The sequence below is a fragment of the Papilio machaon genome, chromosome 23 (genome assembly GCF_912999745.1).
Source record: "Papilio machaon chromosome 23, ilPapMach1.1, whole genome shotgun sequence".
In the NCBI taxonomy this organism is placed as follows: Eukaryota; Metazoa; Arthropoda; class Insecta; order Lepidoptera; family Papilionidae; genus Papilio; species Papilio machaon.
In genome coordinates, this window is record NC_060008.1 from 2,657,285 (window position 1) to 2,681,560 (window position 24,276).

General features: G+C 31.5%; 1 protein-coding gene across 7 annotated transcripts in view; it reads left to right on the forward strand.

Moving 5' to 3' along the window:
• Positions 1-1,224: 1,224 nt before the first annotated feature.
• The window catches only part of LOC106711220 (zinc finger protein 628), a 57,600-nt gene continuing 34,548 nt past the window's right edge, over positions 1,225-24,276 (forward strand). The window contains exons 1-5 of one of the 7 annotated variants that reach the window (XM_045683649.1): positions 1,225-1,440; positions 9,125-9,736; positions 11,667-11,759; positions 12,453-12,548; positions 13,791-13,859. In XM_045683649.1, the coding sequence (XP_045539605.1) occupies positions 9,200-9,736; positions 11,667-11,759; positions 12,453-12,548; positions 13,791-13,859 (795 nt within the window). In that variant the 5' untranslated portion in view covers positions 1,225-1,440; positions 9,125-9,199. Of the gene's footprint in view, positions 1,441-8,912; positions 9,737-11,666; positions 11,760-12,452; positions 12,549-13,790; positions 13,860-24,276 lie in introns of those variants that run through there. The other 6 variants (XM_045683647.1, XM_045683648.1, XM_045683651.1 and 3 more) reach the window with 6 other exon arrangements.

The window sequence follows — 24,276 nt, forward strand, 5'->3', positions numbered from 1 at the left end:
TTATCGGTTAAACACACGTCTAAACCGAGAAAACAAGTTATAATGAGAATAAAAAAGGAATATATACTAAACTAAGTATTTTAAATGTAGAGGTCTACAAATACCGAGATATTTTTTCTTCAGATCATACCTATTGTTTATCAATGTGAAAGTTTGGGTGTATTGGTATTTATTTCAAAGTAACTCCATAACGATTGAACGAATCTGGATGAAATTTGGAGTTGATATTGGATTTCATTTCCAAATTTCATCAGACGTATTTTTTTTTATTTCTTTCTTCACCTTAGGACTGAAACAAACATCCCCAGTCTTAACTCTCTAAAGAACAGTTTAATTGCTACTTTTAAACAATACGCGACAAAAATATGCTAAGTAGTAGTAGCCCATTAGCTATTTTTGTTTAAAAAAACGAAATCTTTTTGACTGCATTTCTCCACAGTTTTAGCAAATGTAAGATTTCACATCCATCCGTAACTCCACTTTCCTAAGAATAAAAGGTAAAAAAAAATCGCTTCATGTTTTAATAGCATAATTTAAGTCTACACATTAAATTATGAATTAAATTCACAATAAAGTAGGACATTTCAAATCTTAATTCGCTACATTTTGGATGGAAAAAAACTAAGCTTTTACGTACATAAAGGGTGGGAGAAAACATAAATAGTCTAAGTATAAAATGTATTTTTTCTATTTCATACATGTAATTCTCGAATTTGCAATCGCAGAGCGTTAAGTCCTAATAAGTAGAAGTAGAAGAAGTACTTATTTATGTTGGACACTTTTTATTAAATTTAATGTAATGTACTTTACTTGTAGTGGCTTTAATTCGCACGTTAATACTTTACATTAAATCGAATAAGTCATTTAAAATTTTACCTTCTTATTAGAATTTCTAATTGTAATTTTCATCTCATATATCTAAATATTGGATAATAGACAAGTTTTCGTTGTTATATTGTATTTTTAATCTTTTCACGAAATAGCTTCTATTGAATTATTTGAATAATAAAAGGCAAATTAACAACCAGAGATGATATAGTAATTTATATCAGTTTAGTATATTACTAGTTTTAGGTTTGTCGGTTTAACTCTCTTGTCAAAACTTTTACTTACCCCAACATTTTGATATGTCTAGCCTAGCCTCTTGGTTTGACATTTCGTTAGCCGAAAGGGTACATCCCTAGTAACTAATAAAGTAGACCAAGGAACTCTTTGGTCAATCCAAATAGTCGTAAAAAGGAAATAATTGCATTTTAATTTGTATTTTATTTGGTTACATGTAAAGTTTGTTGTGGATTGATACATAAATGTTACTAAAGCTTTAAATGTGCGCATAAAAATGTATTTTTTCGTTAGAAAAAAGATAATGAGCGATGTGTTTTAAACGCAAATTTTATAAGTTGTCGCTGCGCGGGGCGGTTGTTTTTTCGCTTGATCGAGGTAAAAATTTTCCACTGTTACGTAATAATTTTTTTAATTGCAAATTTTATTCTTTTTTCAAACTTTGTAAACAAAAGACGGTATAGAACACTTCGAGGAGAATAGATTTAAATGAAAACTTATTGATCAAGTTACTATGAAGAGTTTTTAACAACACAACGTGTTGGTGATGTTATTTTTTTTATATATATAAAAAAAAATTACTGTAGTAACATTTGTGTTATTGGAATGTTTATAAGAATATTTTGTTTTATTTTAATAATTGGGTTATTATTTAATAAGAAGTATTTTCTTATAAGAAAAATATTTGTTGTTTATCGTATATGCGACAGATGTCGCTTCATGTTTACCATTAATTAGTTTCTCCTGACAATGTAAATCTGCATTGTTGATACTGTGACTCCGGATAGTAATTACTGACAGAGATAGTAGGTACTTTTATATAAAAATATTAATATTATAAAGCATGTATTACGTATCCGTAAATAAATTACTCAGTGCAAGAAATATAATTGTTTTTAAATTTGATTGTGCTCTAAGCCTTACACTTTTGTAGATAATAAAACAAATATTGATGTGTTTTTAAGTAAATATTATATATATATTCTTATTAATTTATTTTTTACACATACTATTTGTTTTTTTTTTTTACTTGTCTGTTATCTATTAACTGCTATTAACATACATATTTTAAATAATATTCAAATATATTAGTAACAATTGACGTAAATTTAAATATAAAAAAGACTCGCAGTGAAATAAAATTTAAAAAAAAAGTCCCGACTATAAAATTATTCAGTGCTAACAGAGCTTAAAACTCTATAATCATAAATAATTTGTCGTTGGAACGCTCCATCGCCGTCATAATTGGAGCAAAAAATTCACCCCACACAATATAAAAAACCCTACCCTCAACTAGAAGTCGGTGTCACAAAAAGCTTGAAAAAAAAAGTAGGGCGGCACGCGCACCACCAATTAACTCGTTCTTTTTTCAAACGCGCAAGTTTTTTTTTTCTTTTTTATTGGTTCAGTCTAACGGAAGGGGCGGTTTTTTATGTGTCAATCCTTTTTTAAACGCGTGTAAACAAATGTGTTGCTTAGAAAGTTGGTCCAACATGTTTGGCCAACGAATGTTAAATTCCATATCGATGAATTAGAGATTATTTTATAGATGGCTTTAGTATACGGAAAACAACGAATTTTAAATTCAAATAAGAAGAAGAAGGTATTTGGGAATATCACTTTTGGTATAGAAGATTTTATTTGATATATTTAATATCAAATAAAATCGGAAAGTGTGTATTGTTTTTTTTTACCAGATGTTGTAAAATCTAAAAAAAATAATTAAAAACCGTTCAAAACTTGTTTAAAAAAGATGGCAGGTTAGTCTTATTGAACAGCTTTTCCTTCACTTTCTTAATAATAGTTAAACTTGGAAACGAATGAAAACCCTCCAATCAAAAATGTTGGCCCAATGTGCTGGTGTCAAATATTGGCTACACATGTAGATTGGAAAGATTAACAAGTATTTTTTACCATTTAAACATCGTCGGATTTTGACACGCGATGTTTGGTGAGGGGTATTTTTTGTCGGTTTTTTTTGTTCGTTTTCTTTTATCGGGGTAAATGTTTTGTGTGAATTGATATTCAGCTACCGTTAAACGACCGATTTGCGTAAAATTTATTAACTTGTAATTTAACATGAAATGTGGTTTTATGAATTTAATGATTAATAATGTTTTCATACGATAACAACGATAAATAGTGCAACTTTTTCACAGAAAAAAAAGCTGATGTGTGTATGTTAGCATTTTGCATTCTCTTCGTCTACCTTCCCATAAGACTATGTCCCCCTGTAGATCCTACTTGACCTGACAGATTTTAAAATCAAACATCTTTTTATACCTGGGTAAAAATTTCTTGACTAGAAAAAAATTGCTATGTATAATTTTCCTTACTAGAACGTATATAAGGAGTGTTTATTCCTGACTCCTTAGTAAGATGTTATTAATTTTTTTTAAGTAGGTAATGTGTGCCGTGCATCTATATATAGTAAGTTAAGAGCTGGTATAACGTATTACACGAAGGCAGTTGTTATCGATCACACAAACGCAAACGAACGGACAAGCGCGCTCTGTTCGCGGCCCCGTATAGTTCACTTGTCACGGAATAGTACCATCAATAATGTTTCACGTTAACTAGCTAAACAACTATGGAGTTAACCATATAAAACTGACTACAAATCTTTTAATTAATAGATTTTCTTCTGTAAAGCTACATAAATAAGATGAAGGATTGGGAAATAAATTTCAAGGACATGTCACGTTTAGACATATTTCTTTACATGAAAGAGAATAAAGTCTGATTGTATAAAGAAAGAAAGAAAAAAGCTACCTACTCTTGTAATTACAATCGCTTGCCTGTTATAAACAATTGCCGAATCTAGTTTTGTTAGTTACAGATTTAGTAATATATGTACATATCTACGATTTACATCTTATTTTTATACCTTTTCTGGAGTACTTTTAATTACTTTTAAATAAAAGTACTTTACTAAAAATAAGGGTATATTTTGATATTAAAACAATATCCAAAAAAAGCCACCTCCGCTTTAGTTATCCGAACCCTTTACGATTCTTCCAAAAATCATTAAAAATAGGTCGCGGTTCGTGAACGCGCGGTCATTACGACCCTCGGTTACAACTTTTTCATCGATGAACAAGTTTATTTCTGTCTTCGATGCTGCCATAAACAATATTATTTTCTCTAATATTTTTTTCTCAATCTTAAAACTCTGAATTTTTGCAACGCATATGATGAGGTTTCTTATAATTTATAAATTTATTATTATTAAATGGATAGATAGACTGAAGTGTAAATTAGGAAATCCGTGAAACCTTTTCTACAGATTCTTACAAATAGGTAAACCAAGTCATTGAAAAAAAAATACAAATAATTATTGGAGGCATGGCAACATTCTAAATTAAAAATAAATTAGATAGAAGGTTGATTTGATAGGGTGATATAAATTGTCTTAGGTTAATAAATTACATATTGTTGAATATTTTAATACTCTGTCATTAGAATAATAACGCGGTGCGTAATTCTATGTCTTTATTTTAAGTCGTGTTATCAATATAACTATGGATACTCATTACTTTTTACTTAACAAATTTAAAGACACGTTTGTTCCAATGCTTTATTTACATATATATACATAACATCACACTTAAATAGCTCTCTAGTTCAACTGATTCACATCGCATCCGCCTATCATCTGTCATGCGCAGATAGCCAGCGTAGTGGGGAAACGCCACAAATTCATAAATTTTTAATTATTTATTACTAACTTATGTCCGCGATTTCATTCGTGCGAAATTAAAAAAGGTAGTTATAAATACAGTTTGTATTATTCAGTGATAATGTAGCATTCTAATAGAAAAATAATTTTTGAAATTGGTTCATAAGTTTTTTAATGTATTTGTTATGTACAAAAATATAATAATTTTCATAATAATACTATAAATGGAAATGGTTAATGTTTTTTTTTAATGTGGATGAAATCGCACGCGACCAGTTTCATTACAAATATCTTCAATAGCTTAGTTTCGGAAATACAGTCGATACAATTCATTAATATTTTAAAACAATTATTTCTTGCACATCATCGTTTTTTAAATTAAAACTCAACTTATTAAACATAGCAAAGGTTTGTTTATCCGTTATCAATAGTTCACCCTTATTACATTATTTAGAAGGTTCTTCAGATTTTATTAATGTACTGAAATCAAATCGTTTTTTATGTGTGAAATCTTTAATCAAAATAAAACTAAACAAATCTTTACTGTTGAGAAAATTCCCATAGACAACAATGTATTCTAGAACAATAACTAAAGAAAAAAAACTATTAAAACCGGTCTTGTTGCGACAAAAACTTAAAAAAATCACCGTGTTATTAGTACCCTTGTGATAAACTAGGTGTTCAACATTTGCATATTGTAAAGGGTCAAATGGTCCTTTTGTTTAGTTTTTGCGATACTCAAAGCGGAACGGATTCTTTGATAAACTTTTTTTTCTATCTCAAGTATTCAGTTACATCCAGTTTTATACAATTCCATTGTATTCGTTTCATGGATTACGATTTGATATGTAGTAGTTGGATGGAGAAATTTCATTTTATTTCACCTTATATCTTTTATTATATAAAATATCAGATTTAAAATAACAAATAAGTACAGAACTATTTTAAGTTTCTTTCTGTTTCTTTCTAAAATGTAAATTTACTGCCACTAAGGAATTGCTTAAACATACATTTAATGGTTTACTGGATTGGAATTACTCGTGTTAAACAATTCTATATTTGACAGTAAAATTGTTTTACAGTTTTTTTTTAATTAGATTTAACTTATGTATAAAACTAGCTTTTTGACGCGAATTCATTAGCTCGAAAAAAAAAACTATTATTTACTATACCAAATTTCATCGAGATCCGTTTACCGTGGGTTTCCGAGACTAAATCTTCGTTTAAAATATATTGTTATCTCTGGTTTGTCAAAGATAATGACAGTGATAATGATATGTTTTATGCAGTGCTTTTGGTGTCAGAAACTCACGGTTAATCGTTCTGGTGATAAACCTTCTAACAAACATTCATCCAAACATTCGTATTTATAATATTAATATAACTTAGATATAATTTATTTTTCTAATAATAACATTATCTTCAGTATAAAATAGCTTTAGAATCATGAGCATATACGCTCTAATAGTTTTGCACAATGGAGGACGCCTTTGGCCGATGTAATATTATTATATTGTTGCCATAAAAAAAAATTAAAATGAAATATGGCGTCGGAACGTCCGAGACGACAGCTGCCGGCCGGCTATTGTTGCATATAATATCCGTTTGAGCTTCATCCACACCTATAATGCTTAATGAAATTATATCTTCCATCTATTTATTTATTTATTTTTAAAATGGCAATCTTTATATAGTAGATTTTACAGTTCCATCGCACTAAATTATATTTAATTTTTTCAAGCAATAAATGACTTTACCATTTATGTTTCCTGCCATTACTATTTTATTACATTGACTTACTGATTTTACAAATTTTACTATTAAAGATGTTCACACTTTTACCTTCATGTTTTTATTCAAAAGTTCTTACATTAACAAAAGCGGCCTCATAGTTACTTCTATAATAACACTACTTCAGTATTTAACTTGATATTTACATACATGATTTTTTGTTAAAAAAAAATGAAATTCAACTCTTTTGTTTCTTACAATTTATTTCTTGAAGTGAAAACTTGATACAAAATAATTAACAATTATATTAATATAAATACTTTCTATAAAACTAAAGGTTATTTGGCTGCTTACATATCCGGAACTTTTTTGGAAATGATAGGAAGTTGAATTTAACGCATATTACAAAGGTGCCCCTAAAGCTTGGGGTCATCGGGCGACCACCGCATTGTTCACAACGGATATTATTATATCAGGCATGTCTGTATGTCTGTCCATTTTTTAATATTATACTGCTCCAATTCCGAGTAAGTATTAATTTAAACTATCGCTTAGGATTTTTCGTGAAAATAATCAAATCACTCAAAAACATAAAATGTCTTTTAGCCTTTGAAAGATTTCATTATACAATATCCAAAAAGTATCAACAAGATGTTTATAAAAGTATTTCTATTTATCGATATTGAGCAAAAAAATGCTGCATTTAAATACTTTTAACAGACTTTACTAATTTTTTAAATAATAACTTGAATATAAAATTTAAATAATTAAGTTTAAAGACAAATTTTAAGTTTAATAATACTGGATTACTATTTTATGAGTTAGTTCAAAAAAAAGTGACTCGGAATAGCGCTCCTCGAGACATCTAGTTTCCAAATTTGCAAAGAAAATTCAGTTTCATTACTTGTCCGCTACTTACACTCTTGAAATTTCTCTATTTGAAATTAAATATCGAAATGAACCGGAAATCTAATTACATTTTAATAAATTAAAATTATGTATGTATAATTAACACAATCTAATACATAATCCTTAGTATTTTCTTTCAAATTGTTTTGGATTTTTCAGATTCACGAGATTAATTTGGTTATGTGAAAATAAAATTAATTGTAGGAGTAAATATTTATCTTGTTAAAAAAATTTCGTAGAGGCGAATTATCTAAACTCTATATAATGTTTCTGTTTGCATGCAACATTTTTCCACATTCTTGAGCCGCAAAGAGCGCCTCCTAGCGACTTAAAGTACTCACATATTCACAGACCGTATAAAAAGTCTTCCTAGTCCACTCCTACGTTGTTAGACCACGCCTGTTCATTATTATACCTGGCAATTGTCTTTAAGTCGCGATTTTAGATAATGTCTTGGGCATGTCGGTACATGCAACTTCAGACCTAATTATATGTGTCACTGCAAGCGGAACGGAATCATTTTTCCATGACAAGTAGGTGCAGTCGATAGCACATTTATTAAAAAATTATTTAATGACAGAGTTTTTATACCGTCCTTTGTTAGATATGTATCTCTAAAAAAATCTGTTGAGGTTTAAGTATTTTTTTTGTTTAAAATCTTTTGCATAGACGTAAAAAGTTCACAGAAAATCGTAGACTTCGTAGCACGCTACGCCATCTGTCGTGGGGTAGCGAGAGGGTTGAATTACGCTATGAGGGCGTAAGACGGCGACCAAATAAAACTAAGGCATCAGATATCAGAATAAAAAGTTATGCTATATTAATTAGCTAGTTATAATATAAATAAATTTTCAAAGGCTAGTTTGAATAGAAAATCTTTGGTCAACATGATTTTTATATGTTTTCTACAAAATAAACAACTTATAAATTATATAAGAACAATGTAAGAAATCCGGTATTTGTATTATTCTGAGTTTAGGTAAAAATGAGAAAAAACGAGGCCGAATCGGCCGTTGGCTAAACCCCATGAGCTAAGCTCCGCCTGAACAAGAAAAAAATTCAATAGTAAAGAGGCGTTACGGAAGTTTTTAAAAACTCAACATGAAAGGGCTTTATACGAACCCCACAAGTGCGAGCGAGAGCGTTGACATTAAGAAAAAAATTGTAAAGAAAGGCAATTCGTTTTCATTTCCTCACTAATAGGGGCTTAGAAAAAAATCGGTCGGTCTACTCGTCCTTTTCTAACGCATAGGGGTGCGATGCGAGCGGGCGCGGCGGAGCGAGAGGGGCGACCCTTCGCGCCCTTTTTAATAGTTGTTATTAGGTCCTCGGTCCGAGCGGTCCGAGCGGGCCGAGCGTTTCGTAAGGCGGCTGTGGGCAAGGCGCGAGGCGCAACGGCGCTGTCCGTCGCGCGCTCGCCGCCGCGGCTTTTCCTTGACCGCTCGCATTTTTCCGCGGAAAAAACGCGGGGCGCACGCGCCCGGCGCCGCCGCCGGTGGGGATGTTCTTGACGACGTCTAAGGCGGCGGGGGCGGCGCCGCGTCTTGCTAGTTGGAGCGGCGTCTTCGCGTGGCGCGCGCGTCCGCCCCACCCCGCAAGAAAGCGTCGCGACGCGCAAGTTTTCCACCAAGAAGTTAGTCGTCGCCCGCCCGCGTCTCAAGGTGGTCCCGCTTTTCGCATTCTCATTCCGCCCGCGTAAATAAACCGAAAGCCGCCGCGCGCTAAAGACCGTCCTCGTTGCAGGTCCAGCGCGGCTCCAACCCCAGGCGCGGGACGTCGCATGTGTTCCTCGTGACCGTGCACCCCAAACTGGAATTAATGTTGAAATACTTCAATGAGAACATATCCCTAGCGCTCCAGGAGAGGTACAGGGACCTCCATGATTTCCGGAAGACGGAACCGGTAGAGGAGGGCTCACCGAGGGAGGCGAAAGTACCAAAAATAGCGGAGGAGGGCGAAGCGGTCGGCGGCGAGGGCGCTTACGAGGCGGGCGCCGCGCCGCCGTACCCAAGACTCCTGGAGGCGCCAAAGGAAGAGGATAACTTTGTGACGAGCTGGCTGCAGAACTCGTTCAAGATGACGGCAGCGGAGGGCGGCGAGACTGCAGCCGCGGGCAGCGCCTTGGACCTCCGTGCGGCGCCGCTGTCCCTGCACATACCCGCGCTGCAGCCCGACCAACGCCAATTCAAGCTGCAGGACTTCTGGGCGCGCAGCCGGCCTGCCAGCCCACACGAACCACCAGCGCCGCACGAGCCCCTCGAGCTGGCACAGCCGGGGCCCGCGCCGCCCACGCCACAGCCGCCCGCCACACCAGACCACAAGATCATGCCTGACAAGCTGGTTACCGATATACAGGTGAGTTCCTTGAATTACCTATAAGTTTTAAAGATGTCCCATAAGTAATAATTTTTAGGTGATATAAGTTTACTGTGATTAAATAAAACAAATTAAATTGAAAATATAAAAAAAAACACTTCCGGCTTACTTGTGACTAATGCGATTAGAAAGATTTTCAATTTATCGTGAGATCTTCCGACGGAACTATGAAAGTTGCAATTAAATTCACAGGAATTAAATAACTTAAAATAATATAACAACGTGAAAAATTTAGCCTTGAAATACGGTGAAATATGATAATTTTACACTTTAGGAAAATTGAGATTGAACGTTAATTCGGCAATCAGACGTGTGTCTACCTCAAATCATGTAAATCGACTGACCCTTATGAGGTCTTACGAAACTCGTTTCAAATACGGAACGATCCCTTCTTTAAAAAAAAAAACAGTTACAAGAAAGCAATACAACATATTGTGTGTACCTTTTGTTGAGCGAAGAAAGGGTTAAGGGCCTTGCGTTCGACTTATTATTAAATCGTTTTTGTCCTTACGTCGCATCCGGTTTTTACAAAGGATATGTAAATTAACGATAATCAATGATAATTCTATTATTTCGGTATTAGCTTGTGATCAACTTGTCGACGATATTTTCGATTTCTTTTGTTGGTGCGTTTGTATTTGTTTTGACCATATGGCCTATGATTGCGGTAAGAAACGGAAACGCTATCATTGATTCATATTATCCGTCGTACGAGTAAGATTGTTAGTTTTTATTATTTTTTTAATAATAAAATATTAGGACCTAGTCAAATTTAAGTGAATCAAAATTTGAATGTTAGAAACATTTCAAGATATAGATAGATATTTGAGTATAGTTTTTTAGTAGATAGTAATTGTAAAAATTAAAAATAAAATTTAGAGTTTTTAAATGTCCTTAAAAGAAATATTTTAAACTTCACTGTTTCTGACTTCTACATATTAATTTAGTTAATAAATTACACGTTATGACGAAATTGTGTTAAAATAAAACTGAAAACTTATGCACAATAATGATTCCGTAATGTCGGGTTCCGTCGCATTATTCCTTAAAATGAAATTAAAAATAAAATAGCGTGTTCGATATTAAAATTTATTCGAAATTAAAATACAAAATTTTAAAATTTTTTGAATTTCAAACGAAAGAACTGGAGACAGCGTATTACTTTTTAAATTAGTTTTGGACTCGGCTCACCTTGCATTTGTCTTTTTCCCACGGAAAGGATTAGGGGTTTCATTGTGATTTAATTTTTTTTTCTATTTTCGCCGCGCTTTGTTTCACGGAAGGGGTGTTGACAGTTATTTGTTGCGAATCTGTTCTCATTCAGTTTTTTTTTTGTTTTAAAATTCTATCAAAACGTAAACCGGTTCTGATATCCTGTTTTGCATTCATTGGTTTGTTTTTTATTTTTTTGTTATAAATTAAATTTTAACGGTTAGACGGTTTTAAGTGGCAGCGCTATTGTGGTTACCTATATTATTTTTTGAAGAACGGTTAATTAAAAATTGATTTATTAATATTTCCTTATTTATATTTTATGATAAAGTTTTGTATACGTGTAACTTCAAGCTAGTAGATGTAAAATATCTTGTAAGATAAAAAAAATGTAAAACTGAATTAAAAAGCGAAGTTAAAAATATAAGACACATGTTCTATGTTCGCACTTGTTTAAAATTATTGAAATTTATAGACTATTTATTTTTGTATGTTTAAACAATTTTCGCGTATAAGGAAGATTACGCGTATTAGTTAAACTCGTATTCTCAAAAGACATTATAACATTTTTTATTGAAAATTATAACCGTTATTAGAATAAGTTAGTAAAAATGTATGTGACACCATCGTAGTATGATGTATTTTACTTTCTGAGAATAATATTATGTATTTCTCTTTCACGCTCGTTCCGGAACAGCAACAATCGCCATCCGCAGACTCCACAATGAGCGAGAGATCCCTCGTGCCATTTGCACTGGTAAATTTACTGTCATCACTCAATAATATCGATGTAAATAATTTTTTTAATTATTACGTGTGCTCTGTATTTTACATGTTCTGTACTTTTTCCTGTACAATTTGATTACACTCTTTTGCTTTGATTTTTAAACGATATATTCGTTTGTTTTTTATTAAAATGACTGGCTGGTTTTAAAATAATAATGCATGGCTTGATACGCATTCTAAGTTTTGCTTGCGTAGGGTTTCAATTATTATTTAGTAAATTAGAGTAGATTAATTGCCATATTCAGAGATATTTAATGACTTTAAGTAGCCTTTAATCTTTTATGAGTACGGCAGTGTGAAATAAGACAGTGTGATCGCATTAGAATTGTATGCCTTTATTTATTGTTAAGACTAATTGTGTTGAGAGTTGTGACTGCTTTTTTGAGTAGTTAGTTATTATAGTGTTTTCTACTACTTTTTACAATTCAAACGTAGTTAACATCTAAGTTACTTACAGTTAAAACTATTGATATCAACATATTATCGCTTATAATATTATAAATCTGATTTATTTTTTGTATAGTTCGAAATATAATATTCCTAAAATTTATATAAGATATAGACTCAAGCATAAGAAAAAGAATTCATTCCACTCGTATTCTTCCTTAGAATGATACAAGGATATAATTTTGGGTCTATTGTAATTGCTAGTATTTTTTATTATTTAATGGTGTTAATGTTATTGGTATCCCCGCAGCCGCAACAGCAGTCGCCGACGGGGGAGGCGCCCATGCCCGACCGCAGCATGCTACCCTTCGCATTGGTAAATTTCCTGAATAGCCTCAATATTGATGTAATTATTTTTAATCTTTCTTTCACCTTCTCTTACTTTTCACTACGGAAACTTATTCAACCTTAAAAATTATCCACTTAAATACATTTGCGTAAAAACCCAAAACTAATAACTTTGGCCGGATAATCTATAATTTTGATTGACAACAAATTTTACTACTTAAAAAAAAAGCTTATAAAATTACACAATGTTTTAGAAAGCGACATATTATTATAGATACTAGGTTAATACTAAATAAACGATGCTACCACTTGTCCGCAAACATACATAACGGCAATAGTTAACATATTGCGTCTTTTATCAAATGGCGTCGAATTGTAATATTTTATTAAGATGTTAGAAATTCGTTTAATTAAAAATTAAGATATCAAATTTGTAAGCCAACTTAGTTGTATTGACATTATATTTCTCTATTATATTTATAACACAAATTAGACTAACTTATTGTATTAATGAATCGGTTTCCGTAGAATCTTCTATTTATTTTAACGGTGAGCTTTATAAACATATAAAAGCTATAATATCTTTAATTATTACTCAGTTTATATATATATCATCTTACTATAAGATGAAAACTACACACACTAGTAACCAGTATGAACTTAAAATGAATTCTTGACAGCTTTATAATGCTCATCACTTATGCTTTTATATATTTTTACTAATAACTGATTAAGTATGAGTTTGTTGTTTTTATAATCTTATTTTCTTCGTTTAATTTTTTCCTTATAGGTACTACAACCATTAACATATTAATAGCCAATTGTCAATATTTATCTTTTTTTAAGCATCACTCTCACATATTAAAATAATAATTTTAAATCTAATTTTTATCAGATACTAACTCTGCATAGAACTATTTAATTGTTTGTTTATACACATTAAGTACAGTCGCCTCCGTTCGCAGTAGTCCATTTGCAGAAAAGTTGTATTGCACCACGCTAATTATATTCCTCTTTTTCCATATACACAATTTTAGACTGTAATGTACCTCGGAAAGTTACCTGCTCATGAGATATATTCATATAAAACATTGCGGAATACACTATTTTTACAAAATATACCAACCTTTGTTGCTCAAAGCGTATGAGATGCTCAGACAACTGCAAACGACGGTGACTGTACCACTTCGATGCTTAGTGAAAACTGTAAAGTCTGTCGTTGTTCCCGGGTTTAGAAGATGGGGCGAGTTGGTCGTTTGTTAATATAATTGGAATGTTAATTGTTCTGTCTTTTGTACAGCAACAAGCGCGGCCGGGACAGAGCATAAGCGAGCGCACACTGGAGGAGTGCTGGTCGACGCTGCAGCGAGTGAGTTGGCACCTGTTTCAATGCGTATTGTTATCTTCCAAGGGTCAAGGGATAGTGGACGCTGATATATCGATACGGGCATGTTTTTTTAAGACAAAGGCATTTTATTTATTTAAGTTAGTTACATCACAGGACAATAGATTCGCGAAGAAATGCTTTAATCCAATTTATTGAGGCAATTAGAGTTTACATGTATTTTAATCTACTTTAGATTATTTTACATAAATTTGTGTATTGTATATTATGTACGTATATTTTATATATATTTAATACGATGCAACGTACAGCTGAAAAAAAGCTATTTTCAAATCTGTTTTCGATATATCAAGCTAAAACATATCCCTAAAATGGGTATTGGTTTCTAACCGATAGCTAATATTAAGTTAATTTATAAGTTTTTTTTTAACAACAATTGTTTGATTCAAATTATTTTAATGCTCTTCCGATTATATTAAGGTAATGAATTCTTCGCGCGTTAAAGATTTTTATCGAATCGTTCTATCGACGGGTGGGAAGGGGAATACTGTCGGGGTTTTATATTGCATTGCGAACTTTATATAGGTATCTAGGTCCGATCTATTAGTTGAATATTCATTGTGGGAAGTGTTGGAAGTTTTTAACAAGTTTCAATCTATTTGATTCGTTTATCGTAAATAGAAATACATACAATGTAGGTAATATATATATATATATATCTTTTTATATTAGGAGGAAGTAGAAAGTCATTTTCTTGTAAACATTTCTACGATAATAAGCTTGGAGCTTTTATAAGAGTATGGTTCATGATAATGTTCGAATGACGCGATTTAATTCTATACGACCGCAAGACTTTGTTTTAATTTATCTTACTAATAATATAAATGCGACGTGATGGATGGATGGTTGTTTATCACAAAGTCTCCAGAACAGCTGCATGGATCTAGCTGAAATTTGGCATAGATGTAGAACATAATCTGGAAGAACTCACAGGATACTTATTTTTTTTAATTCCATGCGGACGGAGTCGTGGGCGAATTAACAAAAAAATTTTGTATTAAAAGTTATTGTTAGCTTTGTTTTTTGAAAGAGAATGAATGATAATATTATTATTATACCTAAATGTTTCCAACTTGTGCTTGCTTGTAACTATCACCGCATATAAGCCACGAAATCTATTAAGTGTTAAATATTTATTACAATTTGCACAATAAAGGCTGTACGCAACCTGCAGATGTTCCGGACCAGGTTACTTCCTGGACATGGCTCGCATACGGCACCTTGAAAGCAGATGCAATTTTTACCGCCAAAATAAAAGCAAGGAGGTGCGATCACAGATTAATCGTATAAAAGATTAACACACCCTCGCAATACACTTGACTATGAATATTAGTGATGTTCATTGTGGTTTTTTTTTGTTGTAAAAAAAATACAAATATTCGAACTCTTTTCAAGTAAATACGTTGTTTCACGTACGTGTCTTAAAAGTTGCAACATATATTATCATAAATAGAAACAATTAGTGAGGTATTGAATGTAACATTTCGATTAGAAACAAATCTCCAGAAAAAAATACATAGGCAAAAAGAGTTTTTTGTGTTCTCATATATTCCTAAATGAATACAGCAGAGTTATTTAATTAACTCTGTTAAAACAATGTCGCGCGTACCAAAAAGTATATTAGCAAAAAGTTTTAATAGAACCTCGTTGTAATGTAGCATGCATTTTGAAAGCACAGGTGGTTAAAAAAAATAAACGGGACAGCGTACGTCGGACGTTAAACGGAAAAGTGCACTCGGGTAAAATAAAAACTCAGCTCCGTACGGTGTAGCACTTGATCTTTCGACGGAACAGAAAAGTTAGATGACTAGAGTAGTTTTACACTAAGATGATTTCTCAAAATGTTTTAGAATTTATCATTTCGTAAATTACATCAGGCTCACAGACCAGTTTCACGGGTTGGACTCTAGGTTAAGTTGACGTCGTTTATGAATTTAATTTATAGTGATAGTTTTAAGTATGAAAAAATGTTTGATTCCTGTTTGTAATTATTGATAGTGATTTAAGTGTTCAAGATTATTTATAAGATAATTTACTTATTCTTGGAAATATTATCTATTATATATTATAGCCCTTATGTCTTCGTGTAATGTGTAATTTTTTATTGTAGACGCTACTCTATAGATTTTATGCTCAGACAAAAAGTACTTGATACGGCTTGTCGAAAAAAATCTTCAACATTTGCATGTCGATCCGCAATGAATTTATAGTTATTGCCGCGGGATTTATTGCCGGAGTCGCTTTCCGCAAAATAAAAAAAAATCCGCGGGAAAATGACCGCCGTTCGAATTTTAAATTCAAATCGCAATTGTTTTTTCGTTCCGAAATTGAAACGATTTTGACGTCCGCCGCCCGACCGGGACATGTGTTTTAGTTTTTTTTACATTCTCTTTTATTTCATTTTTCGGTACGCCTTGTTGTTAGTAGGGATGGCAGATTTTTAAATTTTAACCTTTGCGTGTAAGTTCGACGAATGTTTAATACCTAAAAATGTATTATAATGTGTTAAATGAAATGTATATTTAATTACCTAAAAATGTTTCGATTACAATGTATAACTCTACATTTATACATAAATTTAAAATCGAGTTTATCCTTTTAGTTAAAACAGGAATCAAATTATTACTTATCGCAGTTGCCCGCGACTTCGTTCGAGCGGAATTAAAAAAATATCTAGTAACAAATACAGTTGATGTCATTTTATAGTGTAGCTTTCGGACACAGTGAAAGAATTGTTCATATTGGTGCAGTAGTTTCGAAGCCTATTAAATGCAAACAAACGATCATATTATTCATCTTTATAATATTATAGAACATTGTTAAAGTAAACGACATTTTTCTACTTCAATAATTGAACTAGTACACAATAGAAACGTACCAAGCTTTATCTTTACATCAGTTTAAATACTTAAAGATGTTTTGGTACAGTACAGGAGACATCACTATTGTAAATCTATATCAGGAATTATTCTTTCGGTATTTTTTTCCTTCAGGGCATCGCTAGTAAATCAAGTGCCTTGTCTTACTTTCTGTCTGTCGGTCTCTTTGCTGCAAATATTGTTTTTAAAGACGTATTTAACGATGTACCAAAATTAGAATGTTTGGTACATTCTTAATGTATTCGGATTAAGACATTCTTGCCTTAAGTAAAAAATCAAGAAAAAAAAAACAGTATTGACGAAAGAGAAATTAAGTGCACATTTACGTACAAAATATGGTTACTTTCATAGCTTCTATAATTTCTACTCTACGTTGTAATGTATAAATATAAAGTATTTTTAAAACTGGGACGCAAATGTAATTAAAATGTCAAGAGTCTTCATTTGAAAGTCACAAGTAAAATTCATTTTCTAAAAATAAATTATAAAAATTCGCGGCAATTCTGCATTCACAAATAAATGAACCTAATATTTTTTTAAAACAGTGACATCTTGTAAAAGTATCAAAACGGGATGTAAAGGGTGAGAAAGGGGGTTGCTGTAATTATGAAAAGTGTCTAAGGAGGGAGGGAAAAATTGTGCGGGAACGTTTAGAAAAAAGTGGTCTAATGACCGAACAGCTTTTAAACTTAATAGGTTTTGAAAGATTGTCTCCGTGCCTTGATAGTCCGGCATAACGAGCTTTTGAACTGATACTGTTAAATCTTTAAAAGTGCTTTTTCGTTCGTATTAAGCTCAGAACAAAAATTGTTTTAGGAATAATACGTAATATTAAAAAGTTCAAATACCTTCTTAGTCTGCGTATATGTTCACAGTTAAGTATAACGATTAGTAAGTGGTCCACTAAAACATGAGACTTGAGTCCTATGACGTCATATAGGATTTTTATACTCTATTAAAAAATGAAGACATGAAATATGAGTCTCAAACAAAAATTCACGTGATGTATTTGTTTTATATCGAAACTGAATTCTAAACAAGGTATCTTGAGGTTATTTTAACTGATGATAAAATTACAAAATGTTAAAGTTACCGTTGGTCGTTACTATGAATAGAGCTCGCTTAAGCGATGTCCGCACATTTCTTCTGCTTGTTTTTTCCGCGGCCATAACTCACTGCGCGAAGGAAACAGGGGTTTTTTGGTCGAAACTTGAAAATTTATTTAGCAATTAGCGCCCGGGCCACACTTAACACGGCAACATTATTAGAAAACTTTTTGATATCGCACATAAAAAATGTCGTTTTTTCGGACACCTGCCTGAATTTCGGCTGTGAATTTTTTATTAATGTAGTTTCAACCTACGATGACGTAAAAGAGCGCCATGAACTGAGAATAAACAAAGGCAACTTTACAAGGTTTTATTGATTTTATAGCTGAAGCTTAACAATAAAAAAAACGTTTTGGTAACGAATTAAAAAAATGTAATCTAACAAGTACCTATCTATCTTCAGATTTCAAAGGCTATGCTAAAAACGTTTCTCTGTTTTGTCATTTTACCGTAAAAGTTATCAACTTGATATTTAGAAATCGTGATAAGAAATTATATACGAAAATTTTAAAATTGTATTTTAAATTCATGAACGTCTACTAATTTAAAAGGAAAAACGTTTAAAGTATGAAAAATGGTTGATTAGCAAAGCACGATGTCGACATGACAACGGTCCGAGGTTGAATTCTCACAAACACTACAAATTGGCGGGAAAACAGCGTCCTCCAGGGAGCGGCGAACTGAGCGAAAAACTCGACAAAAATTAGATTTCTACATTGTACAACGCTTAAATGGTTTTGATACTTGAAATTTGAGACAAACGAATTAATTGGTTTATGCAAAACAATTACCAAGAAGAAAAAATAGTAAGAGTAACACTGGTAGTTGTTTACTTTATGATATTCTAAACGAAACTTATTTTTAACAACGCTTTTTATAAACAAGGTAGGTACCTGGCGTGAACAATTGAATTATTATAGGGTTAATTCCTCTTGCGTGTACTAAAAGAATCTTTAGATTTTAAAACATTGATATCACGATTGCATTATTTTTAAATTATAATTTTTTCAGTCAATATTAAAATTAGTATAATAATAACGTTATTCAAAATAATTTAGAAAGTTAATAAACAAAAAATACTGTAATCAATTAGTGTGGATGTAAGGCACAATAATGGCAAATCAATACCAGTCATCTCTGCAGCGAGTATGTAATATAAACCCAATTTTCAAAATTCTTAATATGAAAGAAAATGATCAAGTATTAAGATCGTGAAGCCTGCACAGCTCCGAGCTAATGGGCCGCGTTGCACAGTAAAAAAGACGTCGTCGACGGTGGAAGATAAAAATTAGCTGAAATTAAAACAGTCTAACGAACGCCCATTCTGTTCCTTACCTCCTTTCCTTGCCGGCCAAATAATTCTTCACTTATTTTCTTCCTCTTGGGAAATATTTCTTCGTCAAACATATTTACAAGTAAGTTAGAAAAAAAAGTATTCTTACTGTGCATTGAATATTGTTATAACTTTTAAATTATAAGCCAAAAAGGGCACAAATGTGTCAAAGTGAATATTCGATACATCAATGAGTATTAAAAGTATATTACTAGGCATATTACCTAGGCATCTTTACCTTTAGTTCAGCGAACACTATTTTTTTGTACCTCATAATTTCTTACATAATCGTTCTTGTTAAATTATTTTATAACCACAAAGAACATCTCCCAGGAGTTCCTGTATGCCTTGAAACAAACCGCCTTTTGTTACAATAATACCAGTTTGCATATCCGTCGTGTTATTTGCAATAATTTTAACAACTCATCGTTAAAGTAACCCTTCATTTAGTGCATTTGCCGCTCGGTTGATTCCTAAACACTGAATTTAAGACCTGAGCAGAAAAAACGGAATGACATGATTATTTATAATAACAGTTAAATGAAGCTGTTATTAGAATTTCATGCTGTGTTGGTCACGGTGTGTTTAGGTTAAGTGTTATTTTTTCTAAGGATTCCATAAACTAAATCTATCTATATATATAAAAGAAAGTCGTGTTAGTTACACTATTTATAACTCAAGAACGACTGAATCGATTTGACTGAAAATTGGTGGGCAGGTAGCTTAGAACCAGGAAACGGACATAGGATAATTTTTACCCCGTTTTCTATTTTTTATTTCGCGCGGACGGAGTCGCGGGTAAAAGCTAGTATCTATATATATATATAAAAGAAAGTCGTGTTAGTTACACTATTTATAACTCGAGATCGGTCGAACTGATTTAGCTGAAAATTGATGGGGAGGTAGCTTAGAACTAGGAGACGGACATAGGAACTTTTTTATCTTGTGTGCATTTTTTTTATTCCGCGCGGACGGAGTCGCGGGTAAAAGCTAGTTGTTAATAAATAATTATTACAGATAAATATTACATCAAGATGTTGTGATCTAATCCATTCCAACCAAATAGAATAATATTATTTTGTTATCTTAAATATTAAGCGATTAATTCATATAAAAAATTCTTAAAAATATTTGTAGTAATAAAAAAGTACATCTTTGTAAAGTTCACTTTAAAAACATAATAAACAAAACACGAATTTGAACGGACATAATTTTGTTCAGAAATATTTTACAATATAACAGAAGGACCACCGTGTTTCTAACTGCAATGAAATAAAATTGTTCCTATAAGAAAACCTCGACAAATACGGCAAGTCATAAGAACTCAAAAAAACGTTAGTGAGAGCACTGATGAAAAACTTCAATATCTTCGTCCCGCTCACACGCAGGCCATCTCATTTGTTGGCGAGATACGTCTTGATACTTGATTCTTATTTATAAAAGTTTTAATAAATTTCATTCAATCATTTTAATAATTGTTCAAAACTTGTTCATATTCATTTCAAATATGTCTATAATAATCTATGATACTATAATTCCCTTGATATAATTTTTCGAAAATATAACTTAAAACCAAACATCCTTAAAACGTTAAAGATTTGTATAGTAATAATTAATTGCAATTATTTTAATGAATACAGAATTTTATAAACATACACGACAAGTCTTCCAAGATCAATAAAATATTACTATAATTCTATCAAATAAAATGATTACGTAAGAAAAATATCAAGAATTGTAAAAGAAGTCGTAAAATACGCGCCTCAAAGCAAGGAACCTCGCGGATACGGCCGGCTATAATAAAAAAGTTAGCGAGTACCTACACATAAGTGCATTACGATGGTACTTACGTCTCTACAACTATAGTACTTATAAACACAACGCCTACGAGCCACGGCCCGACTGCACAGCGATTTTTTGCACCACACTGACATTTGAAAAATACATTTTGACGAAAACGGACACATTTCTCGTTGGCGGGAACTTTTGTACAGATTAAAAAACGTCCTTGGTACTAATTTCGCGTGTTAAGTAAAGTTTCGACTCTGTAGTGACGTAACGGGAAAGTTTTTGAACGTGTGCGAAAGATTTTGATACGGTTTTTGAGCGAAGTTTTAAAGTGAAGTGCCTCGGAGTTTCTAACATCGAGTGCGATGCGTGACACTACTCAAGTTCGTTCGGAAATCATTTCAGTGGGATATCAATGCAGGTTGGATAAAATATCTTTTTTCTATTTTTTACGTACTGGCTAGTTGTAAATCAGATTTTTGTTTTTATTTTATTGTGTTTTGAATTTAGCAATCTTATAACGAAGTGCACGTGATTATTAAACATATCAGGATTTTTTTTATTATTTATGGTATAACTCAAGATTAAGACTAGCGTTGGTTTAATTCCTTTAATATTATTTTAACAATTTAACTGTGTATCGTCTTAAGAGTTAGTTGAGAAAGTGATCACAAAACCGCATATCGCTAAAAAGCATAATGACATTTGCATATTTCTACAATCAGTTGATAATATTTTACATATTCAATGTGACAGTTATATTTTACTAATCAAATTAATTAAAAAAAAACTTCATAAAAGCGATTCAGAGTTGAAGTGATCACTGAGTTTGAGTGTAAACTTAGTACGAGATTCTACAATTTAATAATTTATGCACAGATAATAGGTACAAAAATGTTCCTTTAGAGCTCAGGAACATTTTTGGTGGTCAGCTAAGGAGCATCAATGGTGTTTTAGTGTTTCAAATCACTTATAACTTTGTTGTTCCTTGTGTCTATGTCTTTTAAAGATTTCCCCCCTATTACAAAAACGTGAATACATTCGAAATAAAGAACTGCAGATTGTCGTATCTGGTGACATGACTTTATTTATCGTTTTAATAACCAAGTGTATTTATATTTATATATATATTTATAAGTAATATAAGAACGGAATGAGTAGTAAAATAATTAATTAGTATAAAGTCTTTTTGACTGAATCTTTCGATCAGTGGGATGTCGTACGACTAAAATTAGGTGATGTTTAGACAGAGTTGATATTATGACTAATAAGGTCAACGAAAAGAGAAGTTCTATCTATCTAGCCTAATTGATTATTGTTATTGTTAATGATATCTATATTTTTAGATATTACAAATTAAAAATTAAAATAAATTTTCACAGTACTAAGTCCCACATTTTTTATTCGGTAAACTAGAATTTTATAAATCATGCTTTAAATACCTATTGACTCTATATAGAGTTTATACCATGGAAAAAAATACCAACAAACTGTTTTTTTCCTCTTGATATCTTTTAATTAAAACTAAATGAATAAAATTTTTGTGTTATATGTACAAAGATATTTTATCGTCAGTAGACATTGCTGAATAATATTCATATTTCAAATTATTGGTACTTAGACCAGTCTCTTAAAGTCATGGGAATGTCAAATGACTTGTAACAATTATAAAAACAGTATTTTTTAATATTTCATATGCGTAATTACTTTTATTTAAATTTTTAATAAATGATTAGTTATGATGAAATACAAACGCAATTTGCTTTCTCTGTTAAAGTGCGACATTAAATAAAAAAAAATAATTTTAAGTTATACAATGTCGGAAGTTACACGACTTGCATCTATAACATTGAATAAATTATAATAAATATAGACAAACAATTTATTTTTATCTGTAGTCGTATTTCTATTTTTATTTCATATTTAATTTGAATATTTTCACCAAAACATGACACTACGATATGTCACAATGTTGAAACAACATTTCTAATAGACTCGATAAAAATATCGAGGTTATAAATAGTTTAAAAATTTAATATGTAAATTAAAAAAAAAAACACGTCCATGTAGAGCATGTTTTATACCAATACTAGCAGTTTCTCGCGACTTCGTCATAAGAATTAAAAAATAGCCTATATTCATTAGCTACCTATCATTATAAAAATCCCGCCAAAATCAATCCAACCTTGCGGAGATTACCCGAATAAAACATACAGACAGACAAACAGATAGACAGATAAAAAAAATGGTTTTTCGTTATAAGCGTTGAAAAAAACATGTTCACGGATTTTTTACATACAACCACTCCAATTTTATTAATATGTATAGATGTAAACATTTATAAAACAAATGCATACGAAAAAATAAAAGATAAATCTATAATTATAAACACATTATAAATTCAAATTTGGATTCCACAATTAATTGCTTTATTTTTTTATTTAAATTAAATTCGTATGTTGGTCAATACAATTATGTGGGTTTTTTATAATTTAAAAAGTTGCCATGACTGCTTTTAAAAGAACAAGATTATAATTTTAACAATGGAAAGTTTGATTTTATAAATTTTTCGCTATGGACGATTGATGTTGCACACTTTGTATTTAAAAATAAACACCTTTGTCTGTTAGTGTGTTTCTCAAGCATTTACTATCATCATTTAAATACATATTAATGATTTCGAAAAAAGAACATAAATTACAGTATTGTAAGATTATAAATCTCGGTAAACAGTTCTGAAATATTTTTTTTTTTTGTTATAATATGTGGTCACTGTAACAAACTCGTTATAATATTTGTGTTATATATCATTTTAATTTAACCTTTATTTTAAAAATTTTGAACTTGAATACAAAAACATTCATTTGGTATTTTTTATTACCATTACAGGACATTGGCCTGACGTTACTACATTCTGTCCCTTTCTAAAGGTATCAAGAGGTCATCAAGACCTTTCTCAACTTATCAGTCTTTAGAAAGTACCGAGATTATCGTAGCTTGTTAAAACTATGGTAAAAATTCTTAAAATATTAAAATGATTCGATGATATTCTACGACCATTCAGTGATCCCGAGACTATACGTCACATTTACAATGATAAACCAACATAATTCAATGAATGTGATAATATATCGAATGCGGCATAAAAAGTGAATTATGTAACACGAGTCACGCACACAACGGCACTGTTGTCGTAGGTCAAGACTCCGCACGCACACATGCAAACAGTTTAAAAACAAGAGAGCAACGCACGCAGAAGTTAACGGTATTGG